Below are 21087 nucleotides of genomic sequence, written 5' to 3' on the forward strand. Positions count from 1 at the left end.
CAATAGCAGACACATAAATGCACGCGCACGTAAAGGCAGGCAGGCACACAGTCGCACGCAGCCGTGCACACATGCATAAATAACCACACACAGCATGCTAAAAACCAACCATGAGGAACAAGAATTTGAAAGCAAACAAACAAGTCAGAATGTAAGCAACTTGTCTGAGACTTTGTGACAGAAAAATAAATGAAAAATGAAAAAACACCTTTTTGTTTCATGAGAGAGGCAGCTAAATTGCTGTGGTGCACTAGGCATTTAAATTTTGGAATTTAAAAAAAAGTTCCAAGCAGATTTTAGCATAACTGTGAACTATGTTACGCACAATGGTGAGTGCTGGGCTAAAAATAGAACGTGGTCAAACAGCAGTGGAGCTTTGGCAGGAGGGTCATCTCCATATGATACAGTGGCCTTCACTGTAGCCACATATTGAGAGCAGAGGCACTCTGCCAAAGCATGTAGCTTCACAGCAGTAATTTAATATTTGTTTGTCTCTATTATTTCATTCTCCCCCTCTCTTCTTCTCCCTCTCTCCCTTGCTTATGGGGGTTAAGTAACAGTAAGCTTTATCAGATTACTGGGTCTGAGGTCTCTTTCAAACCTCTCTTTGCCATCTTGATTTTGTGCAGCTGTGCAGACTCTTTAATCATACGCTATCTTTTTTCACTCGCCCTCCCCTCCTCTCCTCCCTTCTTCACGTCGTCCCTCCTCCCTTAACATATGTTAATTGGCTGCTTTCTGTGACAAATTACGAGCGTTCGCTTTGATGAGGTCGGGTTGTGATGGTGCTGGGAGTGGAGTATAGTAGAACTGCCAGACCCTCGCCGGTTCCCCCTTAACCACTCCAAAAAGGAGCGCGGCACCCAGCCGATGACTAATGAGAGGCTTGGACTGGGTCTGGCCCGGCTCTAGCCTTGGTGGGGCCACTCCCCTAAACAGAGGCTGATCTGTAGGTACCGTATGCCGCCACACACACCCGCCACACTCCATACAACCTTTCTCCTCATGCACCCCACCAGCAGCTTTCCTCTGGGAACTGTAAAGCGCTGTGAGAGAAGTTCAGGCTGCGTACAGAAAAAGATTCATATTTTTAAGGCCCATGTGAATGTCAATTTTTTCATGGATATTGGAAAAGTTTTCAGTATATGTTGCTCTTTGATTAAATTTGCTTTCTGTTTGACTTAGAACAAAGCACAGGAATAATATAAATTATAGATGCAATGCATACAAGTTGTGTCTCAAGTTTACATTGTGTGTGTGTGTGTGTGTGTGTGTGTGTGTGTGTGTGTGTGTGTGTGTGTGTGTGTGTGTGTGGTGAAGAGACAGTGCCTGGAAACATTATACCAGCCTTGCTTAAACAAACACTCACAGTGGAACAATCTCTGTTTAATGATGCGCAGCGTCAACAGGGAAACAATGCTCACCAGTAATCAGCACAATCAGCTTGCAGTAACCAGAAAAAAAGAGAAGCGAACCTGACATCATCTTTGTCGATTTTTTTTTAAATGCTGGTTTGGGTGTCAAATCCTGTCTACTTTCAATCTGTCCTACTGCTTCTCTTGCTCAGTCTCTCTCTCCACCTCTGTCTCTCCGTTCTGTCTTTCTTTCTCTGTCACAGTCCCTCTCTCTCCCTATACTCTACGATCTAGGTTACTCGGTTTCCTAGCAGAGCACAGGGACCGGAGGAAGAGAGAGAAAAAAAAACAGAAGGTCGAATCTATGAAGGACATCCTTGTTGAAGTGTGCAACCTTCTCTGCAAATTACCCACACGCTGTGCATAGACTCAAAGCAGTGCTGTGGCTCTCACTTCAGCTCAGCAAGGCTGCGACCATGACACATAATACTGTTGGAGTGTCACAACTACAGGGAGACTGGGCAGACTTCTTCAAAGTGTTGATTTGTAATTTGTAGGGTTTTTTTCTTAAAGGTTAATTTGTTTCCCTTCAAGACATGCAAACCTAAAAATGTGCGTGCCCAGTGCAGAGTTATGATTTATGCTAATTATGACAAGTGTCTGTTTTAAAGATTTTTTTTTTAACATGTGAAAGTCAACGTCCTTGGCCCACTGAACTTCACTCTTAACAATAGAGAAGCAGAAATCACTTGCAGCTTGTTACGGTCACAACTTAAAAACTTCACTTAATAGTTTCATTGTGGATTTCCAATTTGCTGATGAAGCGAGACAAGGAAAAATAGTAAATTCCACAACTTCCACATAGAGCTGCCCGTCCCCACATGCTGACTTAGTTACCACAAACAGCCAAAAAATAGGAAATCATTATATCTATCTCTTCCCATTAGCATGTATGCAAACAGATAGACCCATAAGCAAGTTTGCATTTCCATACCCACCAAAATGATAGACACGCACAGATGCACACACACACACACACATACATGCTGAAAAGGGTGACAAAACGAAGCTGATGAAGAAAAAGGAAGTGCGCCAGCATCGCGTGGTTGCATTAGGGTTAGCCATGTTAGCATGAGCCTGCAGGCCTTAATTGAGGCCAGGAGGGAGCATTTAATAATTGCTGTCAGAAGATCAAATTTAATTCTCCTCTCTTCACAGCCACCACTGCTGTAGGGTAGAGTGAAACAAATTGTCATCAGAGATTTCTAAATGAACAAAGCTTTTAATTAGGGTGATTAGAATGCTGTGGCAAAGAGAAAGAGTACGGGGTGGGGGGGTGTGATGAAATCATCAGCGGATCATCTTAACCATGATGTCTGGTGTTGATACAGTGTGGGGTGGTGGGGGGGAACAGGGGCACACGACTACTGGGAAGTTTGCTGTGCTCGAACATAAGTAAGCGTGGCCCTTGCAGCAATGAGCCCTTAGCCTCTATTTCAAAACCTCTGACACAAACACACATGCATACACACACTCCCTGCCCTTCTCCCCCCACTGGAGAACATTGCTAACATCCTGAGACATTGTCATACTCGGCAGGGAACATAATTGGGTGAATATGTCAGTGCTTTGTGTTCTTAGTGACATGACTCCCGGCTGTTCCTGTGGGGGCTGGGTACACTCATTGAAGGGTTTATTCTGTGATTCCACTACATTCATTGTTCATTACAGTGTTGTTTTTTGCTCCCTTGTTTTATGAACATAATAGATAAGCAAAGGATGAGTGATCTGTAAGACAGATACACACTTGAAGTACGTATATGTGTTCATTTTCTGTTCCCGCCCTTCAGTCGGTCACACCTGGGTCCTGTGGCGCACGGGACAACATGTAAATTCAGACAGTGGTTTACACTCACTGGAAAACATGACCTGCGGCAGAGCTTTGTAAATGACTTTACAATGACTGGAAAGAGAGAGAGAGAAAGAGAGAGGGGGGAGAAGTGAAAGAAATTGTGGCAGTGTTGATAAAGTGAAACTTAACTGAAGTTATTTGCGTTTAAACATCAGATGTGCGTATCACCACAATCTGCGCCACTTCCATATTCAAAACCATTTCAATCTTTTTTTTTTTTACTAATCTGCCTAACTTTACTTTGTCTCCACCTTGCACTCTGTCACCTCTATTAAGCTGCTTCTTTTTTTTTCTCTGTATCATCTTTTCTATCTCTACGTTATACTTGAATAAAGCTCCTCCTTATGCGCATGCCATGGAAAGACTGAATGCACTAAATGGTGATTCATTCCAGCCTTTCCGGGGCCTCTCCAAATTGTGGTTACTTATGCTTCTGCTTTTTCTTCTCTTCTCCTTTTTTCTGATACCATTTTTTCCAGCTTGGCACAAGTGTTATGTGTGTGGCAAGTTTGTCATTGCGGTCCTCAAAGTTTATTTGTTTATCACTTATGGCTATAAGCCACTGTCACAACACAAAGCTGCTGACAATCGTCAGGGAATGTCTTTTTAACCACAGTGGCTACTCTTCCTCCCTATCCATGTCTGTTAAGCTTCGCCTTGCTTTTTACGCGTGCCCTCTTGCTCGTCTGCCTTTGGCCAAGCAGCTGCGGCTTTACAGCCCTTGGCCTCCTTTCAAAGAGGGGGGTTGACGCATTGTGTCAAGTCATTCTGTCCTTGGGGAAGCCAGCAATGGGCTATGGAAAGATGGCTCTCACCTGTCTCCATACTCGCTCTGACGGATGGCTACCTGCCTCCATTGCGGCTCTGATGGCCCAAGGCCCCTGTTTGCTGGTGCTGAGTGAGATGTGCAGCTGCCCAAACGAAGGGCAGGGCTCAATACCACCTCTACCTCCATCTCTACCCACTCATTACTACCTTATACTCTCACACTATAGTTGGCAAAACTCTTCATAAAAAATGTTTGAATTCAAAAATACAGACCCTAAATTAATAATATAAAATTTAATGGAAAGTGTTTTACATCAACAACAGGAAATTAAAAGGCAACATTTGCTCTGTAAAACAGCAGCTGCATCCAGACAGGACCTTTTATAGAAAATAGGTTTTGCCACAGAGGCCGAGTGAGGAAAAATGCAAACACTCAAATTTTAAACAACTAACTTTAAAAAAGCTGTTGGACTGTTTGAATTCACAGTTAAAAAATACATATGCTATGCATACATCAATGTTGTATAATCTTACATCACATTTTACATGATAAGCTGACGCATCATGAGTAATTGTAAAAACTTAATCTTCCCTGCATAAGTGCATCTATTTCTGTGCATTTTGATTGTTATGCGTCTTAAATAGAAGCAATGTAGTTTGGTTCTGAGATGTTCATCCTTTTTCAGTTTGACTGCTGTTTTGATGGTACGCTAGTGCAGCTAAGGTGCTGAATGATTTGTAGTAAAGTAAAAGTATGAAAAAACATGGATATATTCACCCCAAAATATGCCTCATACTGTGTTCAATTTCTTAAGTTTATTCTATATATATATATATATATATATATATATATACACGTATGAAAAAGATACGTTTTTCATGGTATACACCTACATTTATTAATACATTTCTATCAGTTTCAGGCCACATAAAGCAAAAGCAACATTTTAGTGAACTGGAGTAATTGCTCTGCTTTTGTTTATTTGCACTCATCATCTGCTGCTGCTGATTGTATTTTGATTCCTTATTTCTGCTCTCTGAACAGAGTGATTTAGGGAAGGAAGCACCTTTAGCACCTTTGATTGTCTATGCCTGCTGATGTCACATCCTTCCGCTGAGCTGTGTGTGTGTGTGTATGTGCATGCGTGTGTGTGTTTCCTGTCTTTCTGTCCTCCAAGACCCCCGGGGCAGAGCTGCTGGATTGAAGGATAAGAGGGGAAAGTGCTGCCAGAGTCTCATTAGTATGAAAATCAATTAAGCTTAAAGTTGAAGTATCAAGTTTTAAGTTTGAGAAATTGGTTGAACTGGGCTTGGCTAGAAATTTACAGCACATCTCGCTGTGCTTGAGCTGCTACTTATAACAATATACATTGTTCCATGATGTCAATCAGACTTATGAGTCCTTGACAGAGTGTATGAAACTTGTGCCAACCACGGGCTATTGGCTCACTTTCCTCCTCATCAATAGACAGGTGTCTCAGTTCTAAGGCACATACAGATTGAAAATAGAATACATGTAAAACCGTCTCTGTCTCACTAATGATCCAACTAAATCATGAGCTAATAGAGAGAGACAGGTGAAGACATATCTTCCAACACACACACACATAAGAATACACACACACACACACACACTACAGCCTCTCAAATTCAAGTTTAGCGAGAACGCTCACTGGAAGAAAAAAAAAAAAGGAATGAACACATTATGAGATGATCCACCACTATCACTCTAATCCCCAGATGTACATGTTGCTAATCTCTTTAGCCGCTAACATGTTAAATTAGCCCTAATATCTGCTGAGATTCAGAGCCATAGAGGCCCACCTACGCATGGGCTACCGCCCAGGTTTAGGTCACTCTTCTCCCCCAGCACTCGACAAAGATACAGACATTAGAGTAGGGGGTGGGGGCGGTGGGGGCTGAGGGAAGTAGCAGTGATAGCCATTCGTCACCCTGCCTATCTCGCTCTGACAGATGGGGAGTGCAGCGTGCCACATAGAGGAGTCACTGCCTGTAATGACATTAGAGGCACAATGAGACCTGATACACATTTTTTTTCTGTTCCCATCCTGCCTGGCCATCGACTCGCTCCTTTGCTTGATCCTTCCCCTCCTCTCATTCCTGCTGGTACATCTCCATCCATCCTGACAGGAGATAAAGTGCTGTGTACCACTATATCCAAATAAAGCACATGAATGCGCTCACATTCACATTTGCACCGGCACACGCGTAAATAGCTACATCAAAAACACAAAGAAGAAGCCTCCGAAAATCTACACATCTGAAAAAAAAAAACTTAAATGTTCTCGAGGAAAAAAAAATCTTCTACATGACAGAAATGCTCAAGTAAAAATGGAGCACTGTGAGTGTGTACTGACATTCAGATTGTATTTGGGAAACCATATTAAAGCACTTTTTTTCGTCCTCCTCTTCAAGGAAATGGGAGTTTATTTAAAAAGAGAGAGCGTTTATTTAATGTACCATACACCTCCTAAAAGGTTTACTTACTGCAGTGTAATATGTTATTTCAAATCCTCACAACCACATTTCCTAGGAGGATAGGGGATACTGGCGTTATATATATATATATATATATATATATATATTTTTTTTTTATATATATTTTTTTTTTTTTTTTTCTTTTCAGGACACATGCTATTACCAAATGTGTTGCAGATGTACCATGAGCCGAGGCTGCGCTGGCGAGGTGGGGCTTCTTGGAAAAACATCGCCAATCCTGTCATGATAAATCACCTTCCCCAATTTGCGAGAACACTGGCATCAGCAGAATTTTACACACGTTGCAGGAGTTTCATTGAACAGTTCCTCTCATTCCAATTTTGTAGAAATAATCTTATAGATGATTTTGCAAAACTTTATGTTCTTGGACCGTGGATACATTTTTTGTACGCTCACAAACAAAACCCCACAGCTGTCTTTCAAAGTGACAAATGAGTCCTGAGCATGAGTCAAGGTAAAGTTCCTCTTTTCATCGCCCCCTCCTTGATTCAGAGGAGTCGTCTTTAGCGTCTGTCCTCAATAACAAAGCCATATTAACAAGCACCCCACAGACCGTCTATTAGAATGTGAAAAAGCGCCATGTGCTGTATATTAGTTTTTAGTGACTAAACACTTGGGAGAGAGGCGACCTAGAATCAAGCCTTGTGGTGCACTGAGTGTATATGTTCTCATCGTCCTCTCAGCTCCACTTCTGAGACTCAGAGAGAGAGAGAGAATGCTCATTAGATCTATGTGCTGAATCGCTGCTCCCTCTCCAGCTCTCCTATCCTCCCCCAACCTTCATCCCTCTCTCTCTCTCTCTTTCTCTCTCTCTCTCTCTCTCTCTCTCTCTCCGTCCGTCTGCTTAACAGATGGGAGGGTCGTGGGTACAGTTCTTCCCCTCCCCCTGGAGAGGCCTGGTGCCTGTTCAAAAGATCCCTCTTTATGCTTCACTCCATTTCCCTCTCTTCTCTCGATTTCTCTATTTCCGTCTCTCCTCTATCCTTCTCTTTCATTGTCACCTCTTCAACTCTGAGCACCCAGAGTTGGGACCCGAGATATGAAACAAGCAGAGGAGCAACCGTTGTCCTTCTGTCTGCTTGGTGCCAGCGCGCCCTCTGACCCTCGCAGTTGCTCGCTCCTGCCTCCTTCCAGTTACCAGGCTCATGTGAATGCAGGCATACCATTAGTCAGACCCCACAGAGAAGATAAATAAACTCTTTTGTGTATTCTTCATTTTCCACAGCTCATTCCCTCTCCCCCCTGTGCCTTACTTTGGGATTAGTAAATTGGCTTAGTGTTCACAAGTTTTGTTAGTTCTTTTCTCCTGTGCATCTTCGTTTTTCCTCTCGTATCCTCCTCACCTCATTTGCTCTCTCAAGGTCAAGTGTCAGTGTCAGTCCCCTGTGAAAAATTCCTGCTGAGGATTACCGAGCGGTGCCACTTGACCACTAAGCAGTGCTTGTTTCCTGCATTTCCCTCCCATTTTGCCATCTTGGCGCATGAAGCTAAATTGGATTGAGTGATTCAATGGTAATCTGTTAAGTTAACTGATGCTCTATCCACCACGAGGGAAGGAGAGGGAAGGGAGCCCGATGAGGAGGTGGGCACTCAGTTCTTATCCAGAAGCCGCCTGGCACTCATATGGGACGGGGGCGGGTGTGAGGAGAAGTGGAGGGGTGTCGGCGGGAGGGGGGGTTGGAGGGAAGGGAACTTGGTTTGTTGTGTAGGAGGAGGTAGAGGAGGCAAGAGTGAGAAGGGATGGGGAAGGCGGGGGGAGGCGCCGACACAGGGCTAAGCGGCAGCAGAGCCTCACCTCAGGGAGCGTTGGCTGGTGCTGGGAGCCAAAAGCAGGGATTAAATGTTCAGGACACGGGCTTAGACTTAGCGTTAATGTTACGTAAGGCCTAAGGTGTTGCCCCAGCGGTTGTTGACATTGAGAGGTTCAGCTCTGCTCAGTGGGCTGTGGGAGGAACGAGGAGGAGGTGGAGGCCAGGAGGCAGGGATCACGAAGGTAACGCCTCCTTGTTTGGAGCGATGCCCGGGCTGGGTAGTGTTGAGCACAAAGACTGGGAGGGGATGATGCTGTCAGGCCGTGATTGAAGTATGCCGGCTTGATTGATATCCTTGTCTGGCTGTCTTGTGCCAAGCGCCTTAGTATTGGCTTGTAATCCTAGTTTGTCTGACAACATCCTTCTTTGTTTTCTTCCAGAGGGCAGCTCTTTGTTTTTCTGTCTATGGATGGGTGTGTTTGCGCAGAGCAATGCTAAAATGTTTTGGATAGCCTCTTCAGAGCTGCCACAGAGTTATTTTGGATCTTGTTATTATTATGATGGTGCAGTCCGGCTGTTGTCCTAACTGCCAAATGATGCATTTATGTTTGTATTTCATTTCTTCCATGAGGTGGGCGTATTCCAAACCATCAGCTCAGGAAGTTTTCTGTCATGTATTTCATCATTGTTCAGATTTTATTGTCTCACTTTGTTTTCATTTTGTGCATGATGGAAGTTTTTGGCACAGAATCTTATAATGTACACAATAACTGATGTGACGTTAGCCTTAAAGTTTTAACATTTTTTGCTAGGGCTTTCAACCAATTAATTTTCTATAATGATTAATCACAGAATTTCAGAAGTTAATTGTGAATAATTGGACATTTTTTTAATCACGTTTTTGATTCCATTATTTTGCATTTCAAAACAGATTTGAAGTCCATATTATCAAAGTAAAGCAAGCAGGTACAGCCTTAATGACAGGAATATGGGCCGGCGACTAGCATAATAAAAAAAAAGAAAAGTTAAACGCATCTTAATCGGGTCGCGATTAACGCACTAACGCTGACAGCTCTAATTTTGACTAAATCTGTGTTATACATATGGACTTCGAAGACTCACATCATCTTAACCCTAACTAAACTTAACACTACTGTACCCTACTTTTTTAAAGAACCAAGCAGGTAGTCCACAGCCTGTGTTATCTGTTGCAAATAAAAAGATCTGCAGTTATGCACTACTGCTACAGGCCTCCGTCTGTCACTAAGAGACACAGTATCCCTGGCTGTCCCTATTACGCGCTTTCATTATCAATGTCCTACTCTCTAGCACAAAGAGGTCAAGTGCATAGCAATGTGCTGTGCTCACCTCAGGGGTTTGGAGCTTTCTTGTGCTTTCTCATGCATGTTACTCAATAAATACATGGATTCAGGTTAGGGGAAGATAAAAAAAAAAAGAAAAGATGGGGAAGTGCATTACAATGTGCATGTATGTGTGCGGGAGAAAATATGAGAGAGTGAGGAAGAGAGCATGGGTGTATGAGAGAAAAGAGAGAGAGAGTGATAGAGAGAGAGACTGAGACTGACATGTCTTTTGGTGAAGCGGTGTCGTCTTCCACATCAATGTCTGATGCTTGTGCTGCCAGGTGCCGGAAATCTGGTTCAGAAAGGAGAGAAGAGAGAAGAAGGGGAAAGTAGAGAAAAAAAGGCAGGGTAGATGGAGGATTTTTTTTTTTTTTTATGTGACGGCGCTGACAGCTCCCCTGCATTGCACTGAGCTTAAATAATGGGATGCTCATTTGCATAACGAGGGACGTTATCACCTCTACTGTCAAAAGAAAACACAACAACAGTTCTTCTGCTCCTCCCTGAGATAGATTGGGTTGGCCTACTTTAGCACTCTGGAGAGATGCACTGGAGCTCTGGCTTAGCCAAGCTCACACAAGAACACACACACACACACACACACACATGTGCACACTCACACACATATGCACACACTTACACACACATGCACGCACACACGGACACATAGTCACTCACTCACGCAAACTTTTTGGAGCGCAGCTTTCTTCTTTCGCACATGCAGTCCAGCTCATCAGCGGCTGGCCCAAACTCCTCCAATACGGGTACACACACACACGCACACACACACAGAGCGAGAGAGACACTGTCATGCACTCGCAAGCAAGTGCATTCATTCAGATGCTCCTCAGATGCTCTCATTGACATGCAATGTCTCCAGCTGGATTAAGTTCATGTTGGAATTTTGTTTGATTTCCGTCTCTAAGAAACGTCCTTTTACCGTGTTTCAAAAGATCACTCTTGGCACCTTGTCTTCTTTTCTTCTTCTTTTGTTTTCCAGCTTTGTTTTGCGAGAACATGGCAAGACTGAGCTCGGTTTTACATCTGTATTCTATCCTCCGACTCTTGTCTGCCATTTTGGAGATGAGCAGCAGATAGAGTAGAAAAAGCTGTGTCTGGCAGTTCCACTGTCAATACAGTGCAGTTCGTGGGAAGAAACAAAATGTATTTCTCAGTCTGGAGGTAATGTTACAGTGTTGGTGATTAGAGCGTTTAAGTTAGCGGCACTTCCAAAACACTGTCAAACTCTCTGTGAACGAAGCGAGATCCTGACAGCGCTGTCTCCTCTCATAGTCGGTGCCTGGGAAAAAAAAAATGCAAAAACTGATTTGCATGATATCGACAGTGAAAAACACAGCGGTTCTCACAACATTGTTGACAGATTCTTTGTCTTTCTTCACCCTCCCTTGTGGCTGCCATGATGCCACTTTTATTTTTTTTTCTCTCAGTATTTTGCCATATTTCATTTCATTTAATGCTTATCCTCTCCTCTCCCTCCCCCCTCTCTGTTTCTTTCTTGCAGGTACGGATGCTTGAATCTTTGAGTTGATTGGAACAAATAGAAAGCAGAGAAAAAGACAGATAAAGGAAGAGCAGAAGAGTGAAGAGAAAGAAGAAGAAGAAGAAAGAGGAGAGCGAAGAAAGCATAAAGTTCTTTAGAAAGAGGAGAGAAAGAAAGAGACGGGGACGATGGGGAGGAAAAAGATTCAGATCACGCGGATTATGGATGAACGCAACAGACAGGTAAGTCCCTGGGGGATGGGAGGATGGATGAGTATGAGGGTGGGGGAGAGGAGGGGGTGGAGGATGGAGGAAGGAGAAACACCCTACACCCCACACAACCCTCAACAATGAAGGTCTTCTGGGAGTCTGGGCAATATGTGAACTGGGCGACAGAGAGGTGTGTGCGGGGATGGCACAGTTATTGCTTTGGGTGGAAGAGTTCCATTGGGTTATAATGGCAGGTTTGTTTCCCCCTCAATCTAACAAACCAGTGTGAGGGCACTGGGATTTTTCCAAAACTGGATTTGCATGAGAACATTTGTAATTCTCCAAAACCATTCTGCATATCACTGCCCGCTTTGAGGGCTGCGGCGTACACGCAACTGTAGCACCCTTCACACACCCAACCTTTCACATCATGCCACCCAGTTTAGCTCACTGGCAGTGGAATATTACCGGGAAGAGGGTGGTAGCACCGGAGAGTCAGGGTGGGAAAAAACATAAACAAACAACCAAACAGAGATGGGATGGTCTATAGTGACCAACAGGGCGGAGATGAAGGGCAGCCTGGGAGACAAACACTGCAACAGTATTTTTCTTGAGCTAAATCAGTAACAGTAGGAGTGCTGTAGCTTTCCTCTGCATAACACAAGAGATACATGTTTAAACTGGCGATACTGTACAAAATTCCCCATCAAAAAGCAACAATGGAATTCTTGCAAGACATTTTTTAACAACAGCTGGCTTTACTTGAGAGAGAAAGAGACATAATAAATTGTGGACAGCGTGATTTGAGCAGACACCACCGTCTATGGCAGGAAATAGATAGAGACAGAGCTCTCTCACTGCCCCCGAGGCCCACAATTGATCACTTCCTGTGGCACGACTGACCACTGACACTTTGTCAGTTTCCTGGCAGCCCAATTGGATCCATACGCTGCTAACGTGGCCCCTGGATCACAGGTCAAACACGCAGACACACACACCTTGTCTGCACACACAGACCCACTTCATCGCTTTCTTTATCGTCCACAAGAATAGTCCACAACAGCTTCTCGCAGTGTGCTTTATCAAACACTAGTCATTTGCAGCCGCAGTAAAGTGACATAAAAAGGCTGGAGGAATCGATCGGGCAGTACTGGAGGAGTAATTGAAGCAGATTGCGACCCCTGTCATGACTGATCTCAATGAGTGTGATTGCAAGTAACAAGAGGATAGTGAGAGAGGGGAGTGAGGATGTGAGTGTACCTGAGATAAAGAGGAAACTTCTAGTAATCATGATTTGACTGTCTGGGATACACGGCGAGTTCATCTTGAAAACAGAGTGCCTTTGGAGTCACAGCTGCAGCACAACAAGAAGAGAGTGAGGAAGATACATAGGGAGAAATATTTAGTAGACAGGCAGGCATCTATGCGCTCTGCATTCAGGTTTATGTATCTGTTATTGAAAGAGAGACAGGCCTACAGAGAGACACAGAGACAAGAGCAAGGAGGAGGTCACAGAGTTTCAGATGAGGACTAAAGCTATCGTGTTGCTGCAGCACCCACACTTCCTCCTTACTGTTATCTCAACCCTTCTCTCTCATCCCACCTTAGACTGGGCCCCGCCAGTTGCACCAGGCACTCCGGCTCCTGCGGATAAGGAGGGAAAGAGGGAGACAGGAAGGACACCTGAGGGGAATCGATGCCTGAGATATCCGGGCTTTACTTACAGAGGGAGGGGGAGGAGGGGAGGAGAGGAGAGCAGAGACGGGAGAAAGGGTTCAGGGAAGGGAAAATCAATATATCACTGGATTTTGTTGTTTTGATCTCTGATATGATAGATTACTCATTTAGTTGTTTGTTTGAGTGGAAGAGCAATCCCCCACTGATATGATGTCATCCGGTCATGTGGAAAGCACCGCATGCACGCCGAACATATGCCATTCAGTGTCATTCAACCTACGGCCCAAATATATGACATCACCGCATTTTGTAAAGGCGGATATCACAAGACAGACACAGAAACTAAAATTTTCTTCTTAAAAGAAAAAAAAAACAAAAAACGGAAGCTTTGGCTTTGCATATTTTCACTTCCTTTTTGAGGAAATGTCCCAAAGCCCAGGCCAAATAAACACAGGAGGAATTTGTATAATGTTGCTTTCAACCTCACATTCTTAACATACTTTTACAGTTTTATGTTTAAAAAGGTTTGCTCCAAGTCTCCCTTAAAGCTCCTCTATGGCCTCCTTGTGTGATATGGCTTTTATGATTTGTACAAAATGTCCCATATAGTGATAGTTATTTGACATGAGTATCCAACATAAAGTTGTGTAAAATAGAAAATGGTCCTGTCTCAGCCCAAAATATCTGTCTAAAGCTATTGTAACATTTCCCCTGATTCCTACACATCTGCATACACACTTCATACATCAGTCCTCTTTGGAGTGGCACCACTCTGTGTGGCTGTCAACGCTACCTTGCCACCTACAGGGCTACACCGTCTCCCCAGCCCTGCCCTTCTTGCAGCAGCAGTATCATAGTGGGCACAGGGCCTGGCTCTCTCTGGGCGGCCACTTTGGGCTGCCACCCCCAGGCCCCGAAACACTTCCCCAGAGCAGGGGCAGAAGGGCCAGGCCTCCCTGGCGTTGACTGGCTGCCCGGAGCTCTGGACAGTGGGCAGCAGTGTGTGAGCCCTGGCTCCAAGCCCCCCGACCACTCAGACCCTCTCCCAGCCTCGGGCACATGAAAGAGCCTCCTGTGCCATAAACTCATGGGCTGCACACAGAGAGCAGACTCTCCTGCCCCAGCTCACACACACACACACACACAGATAGGCACACACACCTACAGTACAAGATGCATGCACAGGTGTGTGTGTCTGTGTGTGTGTGCACACTGGCATAGATTTGAGACATAGCAGATTATACACTCAGACACATACTTAGATGGTGTATTTAGTGTCAGCAATGTACAGCATAGACAAATGCGTGCTTGTAAACACATGTACACATCTAAAACGCATCTAACTCTCTGGAGTCGGTCTTGGGGATCGACTAATTTACTGCAATTGGCTCTAATTAGTGTTACCTCTCCAGCCAGTACGCTCAGTGGGCCTAATTTAGGATGACTTGTTTGTGAGAATGTGTGTGTATGTGTGTGTTTTTGTGTGGGACATGTGGTTTCCAACGGGGAAGGGACCCAGGGTTAAAGGTTAAACATGGATCAGGTCATCAGTGACAGGAAGTAAAACAACAGGATCTCCCAGCTCCCACCAACAACAGTCACACTAACACACACTTGGCTGGGAGAGATGAAAAAAGGCATGTTTTTTTATATCTTCCTGCATGTGCCGCTTCTCTTCCTTCACCATGTTAACTGCAATGCTGCAGCTGAAAAAAAGGGATCTTTTTGTTTCTACGACAAAGCATTCTTCTCTCCAATCAACAGCACCAGGGTGAGAAAATGTGCGAGTGAAATTAACAGCAGGAAAATAATGAGGCCCACAGGGTAGCTCCCTCACCCCTGCACCCCTCCTCTAATTCCCTGTTTCCCACCTTCTACCGTCTCCCTCTTTTACCACAGCACATGGCGCTCCTCTGTCATATGTTCAGTACTTCAAGACCTCACCTGAAAAAGGCTCACAAAGCTCTCACCTTCTCTCTGCTGTAGTTTTGTTCTCTTTTGTCTTCTCAACTTACCTCTTGTTTCGTTTCACGTTCACATGTTCCTCACATGGTTCATTTAGCACTTTCACCTCACCTCTATAATTTTCACACACTAGAAAGTCTTATAGGTTTGTATAGGTTCCTCTTGTTTCTTTCTTTTGTGTAGTGCTCATTATGTTTTGTTTTTTTATTTCAAAAGTAAAAGTCTATTTATTTATATGATTAAAAAAAAGTTTTGGGTTTTTTTTCCCCCGAAACATTTTTAACGTATGTTTGTCACACATACAAGCTGTAGACTGGCTCAGAATCAGTTCATTTACGCCTTCCCTCCATATTTCTCTTCCCTTACCTACTGGAGACTAATTCAGAGCTGTGCTTGTCATAAGAAGACTTCATTTAGTGAAAAGTGAGGTTAATGGGGTCTTCCTGCCACAGAAAACAATTAGATGTGTGGGGACATGCAATCCGTGTTAAAATCAGTTTAAACCAATCTGCTCTTGTTTTTTTAAGTGAAATTGTTAAAAAGTAAAAAAAAAAAAAAAAAGATGTGCCTTAAATATACAGTGTCAGCCTCGGTGCCACGACAAAAGTGAATCCACCTCAAATGACTGACAACAAAGTTATTTTTGTCATTCAAGCCACTAACTTCGGCCTTGCAATGTAACATGCACTTTTTTCTCTAGTCAGTGGGCATATCCTTTTCCAGTTGTGGTTTTACAGCATAAACATACAGAGAAGGAGTGTAGCCAGCTATTACAGTGCTGTCCTGAAATGTAATTACAAGTTCTGGTAAGGAGAACAATCTAAACTGTATTTTAGGACACCTATAACTAAAATTGGCTCAATTAAGACACCACTCAATCAGTTGGACAGCTTTTTACTCCTCAAAGTGGACACTTTGAGTTCTGACACTGGATGGAGAAATGTTTGGCGTCTGCTGCCTCCTGTTCCTACTGTATAATGAAGGCGCCTTGAAAAAGGATGATAAGTGGGGTTTTGAGGAGAGAGAAGAGCATAGCATATATTAGAGGTGGGACAAAGCCTCTTTTGTCGTAATGCCCCTCTTAACAGCTTCTTTGGCTGCGATGCAGAGTTCAGGCCCAGGTCTTGGGCTCCTCTTATTCCTTTTGCGTAAGCCCGTGTCTTCCTGCTTGGCCCCTGACAATGGGATAAGTGTTTGTCTCAAGACAAACCGTGCCGCTCCATAGCTGACTGACATCGACGTGTGTGTGTGTGTTTGCGTGTGTGTTGTCCCCGCACAGCCATGTTTGGTTTGCTAACCAGCAGTTTTTTGGTGCCTGTCTCTCCACTCCTCCTCTTCCTCTACCTCCTCCTCCCCCAGGGAAGCAGGCAGGAGGTGGGAAGCAGAAGCGAAGCCATTGTGAAGGGGAAGCCACTGGCCTCTTCCTGTTATGAGAGGAAATGCATACAAATGTGCTTCCTGTGCGTCCGCCCCCTCTCTTCTCCCTCCCTCCTCCTCCTCCCTCCCCTCTTTTTCTCTCCCCTCTCACCCATGTGGCAGAGAATCAGCCACTATCCCTCCTTTCTTTTCACTCTCTGTTTATCCTGGGCGTTTTTCTCCTTTTTTGTTGCCAGAGGAAATGTGACAGGTCTATTGAGCAGAGTAAAACTGATCATTAGATTTTTATAAATAATTTGTATTGGTCATTTTCCAGTGATAGCATACATATAATTACATATAAACACACAGAAATACGTATGTAGAAAGAAGAAAAAGAAATGTATTAAAAGAGGGTTAAATGAAAACTTACAAAAGAGACAAATAAGCTCTGAAAGGAGATGTGATGAAAACAGGTTTAGGTGTTTACAGGGGTGTGTGCCTGAATGCATTTGAGTGTGCATGAGTCTCTTGGGATGGGGTTGTGGAGGAGGATAAGGGTGAACAAAGAGGGCTTTTGTGTCACTGTGAGTCTACAGTGTATGTTCTCGATGCTTCTGCTTATGAGTGAATGCTCATTATGTGTCAAAGTAATTGAGAGTTACACTATGTAGCATGTGAAGGTTAGTATTTATATATATTATAAGCAGATATGTGGTGATGGCAGGGTGGCTGTGTTTTTATCTCCTTCATAGAGTTTAAGAAAAGATCTCAATATTCATTTTTTTAAAGGGAATTTTGTTTTATTTCTTATTGTTGCATTAAGCTTTTCCATAACTGAGTAATCTTTTCGAAGGTTAAGCTGTTGTTGTGAAAATTGTTTTGTGTTGATAGTTAAGAGGTTTCCTAGCACAAATACCCAAGGACACTTTGAGAAATTCAGGCCAAAATTCTTACCGATTCTCCTGCTGTAGATGCAGAGCCAGAATGCATCGTGTTAAACACGAATAGCATCTTCTTTACATGAAGAACGGGTGTTAGGCTGAGAATTTTTGATTGTGTCCACTTCACAGGCAAACACAGAGACTGTCCTATGAGCATGCAATGTCTGTTACAATGTGAAGTGTCCCATTTATGTCATGACTTAGTCTTTACCTCAACGTCTGCCAAAAACGGTCTACAAAATTTTTCTCTGTGCGTGTGAAGATAGGTTTCACACCCTGGTTACCAATTTACTGTGAAAAGACACAGTTGATTTCACACTAACGCACTTACACTGGTCCCTATTACCAGTACGCACAGTTGCACATGTGCTGTAACGTCATGTTCTCTGTTATTAACATAGTGGTGTGGTTAACAGCACCCACCGACCAAGGAAACTGGAAGATTACACCCACACTGACATACGGGTGGTTTATGAAGTTTTGTTGTTTTTTTTTTTTTTTTTTGGTTTAACAACAAGGACAGAGGCCTCCTTCGGTGAAAGATGAGGATTTTGTCCAGCTAAATCTTAAGGCCATACACCAGCATGACAATTAAAAAGCCATATCATAAAAGTACATGACAAGTTAGATTTAAGATATAAACAATAAACATAAAAATTTGTTCCACAATTTCAGAAATACTGGGACACAGTAAAACTTTTTGTGGACCTCTACTCACTCTGTTTACAAAATAAGTTTATTATTATAATATTTTTCTTGTTTAGTGAACATAATCTTTTTACTAATGTTCAGCTTTCTCAGTATTCTGGTCATTAGCATTTTTCTGCTGGTAAAGATATCCAGATTGTTTCACTGTCAGATATCTGTAAATGTTTGTGGATCAGGTGTGCCATTCATAGCATCTGTTTTTACCCACTCAGAGTGCAGAGCAGTCGCTCCTCGAATGCGGGTCTAGCACACTACAGCAGTTTACAGCTGCTGTGTGGGCCGAAAGCTGTATCGAGCTCGCACAGGCCAGCAGTGACAGCATGAGCTTGAATGTGGATGGGCTGAAAGGGTCACATGACGGCATCATGTGAGGCAATAATGTCACGACAGAGTTAACTTCAAGCAGTGAAATTGAACACTGAACAGAAAAATTGCATCGCTGATGTACAGCACAAATTAGCACATCCCACATGATGTTTTGCACCGGTATTTACCATCAGGACAGCATTTATGTGCAAGCCAACTGTCGTTTAAAATGTGTGTAGTTGTTATATGTGCGCTTGTGTATTTATGGATGTATGTGCATAGCGTTGGTAATATATGTGATTTGGAGGTAGCAGGTTGTATGTGTCAGATTGAGATGTGGGGGTGCAGTGTGATATTTATGTAGGTGTTATTGTTTGGTCAGTTAAGGCTTTTCATAATCACACTCATTCTCTTCCTGTGGTGTTGTTAAAGTCAGTCTATGTGCGAATCATAATATGTGGGAACGCAAAGTTCCTCATTTAAAGTGTGAGGCTCAAGACAACTTTGACTGGATTCTGCGTTTCTTTTTTTTTTATAAACGAGAAGCAGCGAATGAGTGTCTTCCAAGTAAAACTTTGCTATGTGTGTGTGGTTGTGCTGATGTTTGCGAGTGGTCCACTAATATGTGAGCCAGCATGTGGACCTCCCCTTAGAGACTGGCAGCTCTGGACCTCTGGGACTCACACCTAGCCCGCTGTGTGCACCACGTGCCACCTTTTGAAACATTAATGGCCCCAGCAGAGTGTGTGACTGAGCGAGTGGGTGATAACGGAGCTGGGCCGGCAGCTAGCTGTGTCCTGCGTTTGCCCCGGTGCCCCTTGCATCAAAACACCTGGGGAAGACAACACTCCACATGTCCTGTTCCTGAACAGTCTGCTTTGACCTTATGTCCTACAGCCCTGTCATCTTATTCACTCGCTCACGTACGATTTGTACTGCAGCTCTGCGGCTGAAAGGCTGGCAGACCCCTTTAAGGTGCACATGCTTCAGTTTTGGACAACACAGCTCAGAGCGGGTTGGATATGACAATTAATCTTATTGTCACAAGATGCCTTTTGATCTTGCAGCATTAAGAATAAGCCTTATTTTTTTCACATTTCAGTGTGACTGTGTAAATGTCAGCATGGTATTTAGAGCCCAGGGGAGTTTTCTCTCCTGATGTCGTCAGTGAATCAGATGCGTGTTTGTGCCAGGGTACAGAACCTGACATTGCACACGCTGGTTTGTAAGGAGTTAGAATGCCGTCCGTGTCTCTGGTTTCAGCCTCTGCTGTCTAACACACGGCTCGGCGTGACGCGATGACATCACTGGAAAACTTTTGGGGGGGGGCGCTGGTCCAGGATACGGCAGTTCATGCAAGGTTTTGCCCACTCTCAGTAGAGAGGGAGACAGGGAGAAAGACAGGTTTAGTTTGATATTCAGTTTCCCTGGTGCATCCTGGGATATATGATTTCAGGAAATCCAAAACTATCTATCAATATCCATTCAGTCCTATCTCCCCTTTCAGACCTCGGAGTTGTAAAGAGAAAATGTGAAGGGCAATGCATGATAGATTAATGCCGCAAATCTATTCATGCATTACGCTGATCTGCCACACACACAGGCTTTCTTTGTAAAGGTTTTTATAGCCTACGGTTAAAGCCTTTATAATTGTATTCAGAGCGTGTTTAACTGAGTGTTGGGAGGTTTTCATTCTGTGTTTTTTGGCCCACTTAAGTGTCAGAAGAGAATAGACAAACATGCAGTTAATCAACAAACTGAGATCATTAGCTACCAGCTGGGCACAGTTCTGGCAGTATTTCCTCTTGGTATAAAAAAAAAGCTTTGTCAATACAGATCTCCAATGTAAATAATACACACAGTCACAGAAGGAAATGAAAGAAAGTTCAATATAAAAAAAAAAAAACAGAAAAGCGGCGTTGCTCAGAGAAAGGAAGCTGGCAGTGGCACATTTTCTAATTTTCCCATACAGCCGAAGAGCTCGCACACATGGCTTGGAAGAGAAACCAGGTGCAGCTCACTGGAATTAACTCACTTTCATTGCTCTAGTTTTGATCCAAACAATAGAGGAATAGAAGCTGCTCTATTTTGACAATGTGGGCACTTGTATGTGTGTGTTATTAAAGTTACCAGTCTTGGGCCACACACACATGCACTTAAAGATACCCAGAGAGAGAGAGAGAGAGAGAGAGAGAGAAAGAGAGAGAGAGAGAAAGGCCCCATTAGAGAAAACAATTTCTGTGGTTTAACTTGAGTGCATTGTCACTATTTGAGCACTCACAAATAGCTTCAAGCACAGTCAGGGAACCCAACTGTTATTTATATCAATCGCTTGTTATTCACTATGAGAGGCAGTTAATTGGGCAACAAAACAACTGAGCAATGTGTGTTAATGTCACTCTCAGAAAATAGTATGCCTCAGCTTTTTTTGTCTTAGATTAAAATAGTTATAGGTATGTGTTATTCTTTTGTATAAAAGGGGGGTTGGGAGGGCGAGCACATTCAAGGCCATATGAAAGGGACCTTTTAGCATGACATTTGTTCCATGATAAACCTCTATGTGCTTTGATGTACAAGCAATAACTGATCTTCTTTACCGTTATCTGTCTGAGACACAGTATTTTCAGTTCCTTAAATGCAAGCCCAGCTTTTTTTCTTTTTCCTGGTATGGGCTGTTACAGTCAGGGGGCGTCGCACCATCAGCAGACTTTACTTTCCCTTTAATTCTGTTTTCCTGAAAACTAGTCATTT

The 21087-nt window shown here is 43.5% G+C and overlaps 1 protein-coding gene across 9 annotated transcripts in view; it reads left to right on the forward strand.

The window, feature by feature from the left end:
• The window catches only part of mef2cb (myocyte enhancer factor 2cb), a 75452-nt gene that overhangs the window by 21591 nt on the left and 32774 nt on the right, over positions 1 to 21087 (forward strand). For all 9 annotated transcript variants that reach the window (XM_042488927.1, XM_042488929.1, XM_042488932.1 and 6 more), the window contains one exon: positions 11193 to 11413. In XM_042488927.1, coding sequence (XP_042344861.1) covers positions 11360 to 11413 — 54 coding nt within the window. In that variant the 5' untranslated portion in view covers positions 11193 to 11359. The remainder of the gene's footprint in view (positions 1 to 11192; positions 11414 to 21087) is intronic.

This window comes from Plectropomus leopardus, chromosome 6 (assembly GCF_008729295.1).
Source record: "Plectropomus leopardus isolate mb chromosome 6, YSFRI_Pleo_2.0, whole genome shotgun sequence".
NCBI lineage: Eukaryota > Metazoa > Chordata > Actinopteri > Perciformes > Serranidae > Plectropomus > Plectropomus leopardus.